The sequence below is a fragment of the Cebus imitator genome, unplaced genomic scaffold (assembly GCF_001604975.1).
Source record: "Cebus imitator isolate Cc_AM_T3 unplaced genomic scaffold, Cebus_imitator-1.0 Scaffold485, whole genome shotgun sequence".
NCBI classification, from domain to species: domain Eukaryota; kingdom Metazoa; phylum Chordata; class Mammalia; order Primates; family Cebidae; genus Cebus; species Cebus imitator.
Genome location: NW_016107800.1, coordinates 648,025 through 650,929, shown reverse-complemented (window position 1 = coordinate 650,929; position 2,905 = coordinate 648,025). Strand labels below are relative to the sequence as shown.

The 2,905-nt window shown below is 41.5% G+C and overlaps 1 protein-coding gene across 1 annotated transcript in view; it reads left to right on the top strand.

Moving 5' to 3' along the window:
• Positions 1 to 2,905, top strand: part of RAB11A (RAB11A, member RAS oncogene family) — a 23,251-nt gene that overhangs the window by 8,927 nt on the left and 11,419 nt on the right. Inside the window, exons 2-3 of the mRNA XM_017513002.2 lie at positions 1,005 to 1,200; positions 1,416 to 1,609. Of these exons, the coding sequence (XP_017368491.1) occupies positions 1,005 to 1,200; positions 1,416 to 1,609 (390 nt within the window). The remainder of the gene's footprint in view (positions 1 to 1,004; positions 1,201 to 1,415; positions 1,610 to 2,905) is intronic.

The window sequence follows — 2,905 nt, the reverse complement described above, 5'->3', positions numbered from 1 at the left end:
GTGTCAGTGTGTGGTCCAGGCTGGAGTGCAGTGGCAGAATCTCAGCTTACTGCAGCCTCTGCTTCCTGGGTTGAAGCGATTCTCATGCCTCAGGCCCCCAAGTAGTTGGTATTACAGGCCCCCCGCCCACCATGCCTTGGCTAGTTTTTGTATTTTTAGTGGAGATGGCCACCATGTTGGCCAGGCTGGTCTTGTTCTCTTGGCCTCAAGCAGTCTGCCCACCTTGGCCTCCCAAAGTGTTGGTTTTACAGGTGTGAGTCACCACGCCCGGCACTTGCTTTGGTTTTGATTCACAGTATGTCAGAAGTATTAGTTAGCTTCCTAGCACCCCTGTTTATCCTTAGTGGGGTGGAGTTTTTGGCAGAGGGGGTCTTTAACTTTGTACCAATCTGATAAATCCAACTGTTAAGGTCATTTTAGTTTCTGTGATCTGTGTGGCGAAGTTTACAAACCCTATGCCTCATACGTTAAATGTTTTTCATTTTGCCTAGGCGTGAGTCCTGAGGTCACATCCAGTCTTTGATGAAACTAAGTATATTCATTTTGTCCTTCCCTACCCACTAACAGCCTTTGTTGTTTTCATGTCTGATACATTTTAATACCATAAATTGTTCGTTTAGTTTAGTATTTATCTTTGACGTTATCTTCTAAAGTAGTAAGATTGGCATAGCATTGATTGCAATTAATGCTTGTCATCAGTGCCAATTGCATCGGTGATTAAAACTACATGTTTAAGACAGGGTACGGTATCTGCGCTAAGCAGATGATGTGTAGAAGTCATGCAGGTAGAAACAGGCTGAAAAGAATAAATCAGTTTTATTGATTGGTAACTGGTCAAGAACATGGGCTATTCAACTCCCTGCCCCCATTCCTTTTTAAAAATCATATACCTTATTTTTCTTGCTTTATTTACTCTGAAGCCAAACTTCATTCTGTCGAAAGCGTAGTGGTATTCTGAATATGTTTGCCTCATTCATCTGACATTAAGTTCTTTGTCTTTCCAGTTGTCCTTATTGGCGATTCTGGTGTTGGAAAGAGTAATCTCCTGTCTCGATTTACTCGAAATGAGTTCAACCTGGAAAGCAAGAGCACCATTGGAGTAGAGTTTGCAACAAGAAGCATCCAGGTTGATGGAAAAACAATAAAGGCACAGATATGGGACACAGCAGGGCAAGAGCGATACCGAGCTATAACATCAGCGTAAGTCTCCCAGTTTTTAAGTTTTGTGAAATGGGTTGCCGTCAAGTGAATTAGTTGACTGTTGGTTTTTTTCTTTTAAGAACTCTAGTGTTAGTAATCCTTAGAAATTTATTTATGAGTGTGTTTTTAAAACTCATAATCCATATTCAGGTTCTTCCTGGTGTTTGTTTCCATCTTGTGGTGGTTTTCTGATATTAAATATGTTCTGCTTTCAGATATTACCGTGGAGCTGTAGGTGCCTTATTGGTTTATGACATTGCTAAACATCTCACATATGAAAATGTAGAGCGATGGCTGAAAGAGCTGAGAGATCATGCTGATAGTAACATTGTTATCATGCTTGTGGGCAATAAGAGTGACCTACGTCACCTCAGGGCAGTTCCTACAGATGAAGCAAGAGCTTTTGCAGGTTAGTCATAGGAGTTCCATTGTTATTTCTTACCATTGTGTCTTGTGGTTTTGATGCCTTCCCAGTGAGAGTAATAGATTGTAATAGTTTCAGGAAGGTAAGCACGAATGCTTAGCAAGAGTTGTTTTGAAAGTTTGTGATGACTGTATAGCTTTTTTGCTTTGAGTCATTTGAGCACGAATATTTTGCTGCCAAAAAAAAATGAATATAAACGTTATATTTCCTGTCTCTTTTTCTATTATGTTCCTGTGTTTACAAAGTGGGAGTGAAAGGTAGAGGTTCAGGGAGTGCCAGGGACCAACAGGGATGCAGCTGCTTAGGAGCTATAACTTTTGGCTTCATAAAGAATTCACATCTTTTGCCCCTGTTCTGGTAGAGACAGCGTGCCAGAAGACAACGTTGTGCATTCGTGCCTAGTGAAAGTCTTACCTTTGCACTAGTACTTATGCTGTGAATAACTTTCTGTAACAGTTTTTAAATTTCCCATGCAAGAAAAGCTTTATTGTAAATAACATGGCTGCAACATTCTGACTGAATACTGTAGCTAATGTGGTTGGCGGAGAGCATAGCAAGAGGTGGAAATAGCTGGGTATTTGATAAATTTTTACCACATTTTAGGTGGTGTCATTCATTGCTAGTGAGCAGTAGTATTTAGATGTAACAAGTATTTATTTTAATTAAGACATCAGTGACAGTTTCTCACTTTTGTTTTTTTTGAGAGCCAGGATCTCATTCTGTCACCCAGGCCAGAATACAGTGGCACAATCAAGGATTACTTCAGCCTTGATCTCCTGGGCTCAAGTGATCTTCTACCTCAGCCTGCCAAGTAGCTGAGACTACGGATGTGTGCCACCACACTCAGCTAATTGTTTTGTATTTTTTGTAGAGATGGGTTTTTGCCTTGTTGCCCAAGCTGGTCTCAAACTCCTGGGCTCAAGCAGTCTGCCTGCCTTGGCCTGCCAAAGTGCTGGGATTATAGGAGTGAGCCACCATGCCCAGACCTCTATTATTTTTAATCTATTAAAATGTAAATATTAAAGTGTAAGTAGGGTTGGGCATGATGACTCATGCCTGTAATCTCAGCATTTTGGGAGACTGAGGCAGAAGAAACACTTGAGGCCAGAAGTTCAAGACCAGGCTGGGCAACATAGTTTAAGTAAAGAAGTAAGTAAGAGCTGGGCGTGGTGGCTCACACCTGTAATCCAGGCACTTTGGAGGCCAAGGTGGGCGGATCACCTGAGGTCAGGAGTTCAAGACCAGTCTGACCAACATGGTGAAACCCCGTCTTTAAAAAAA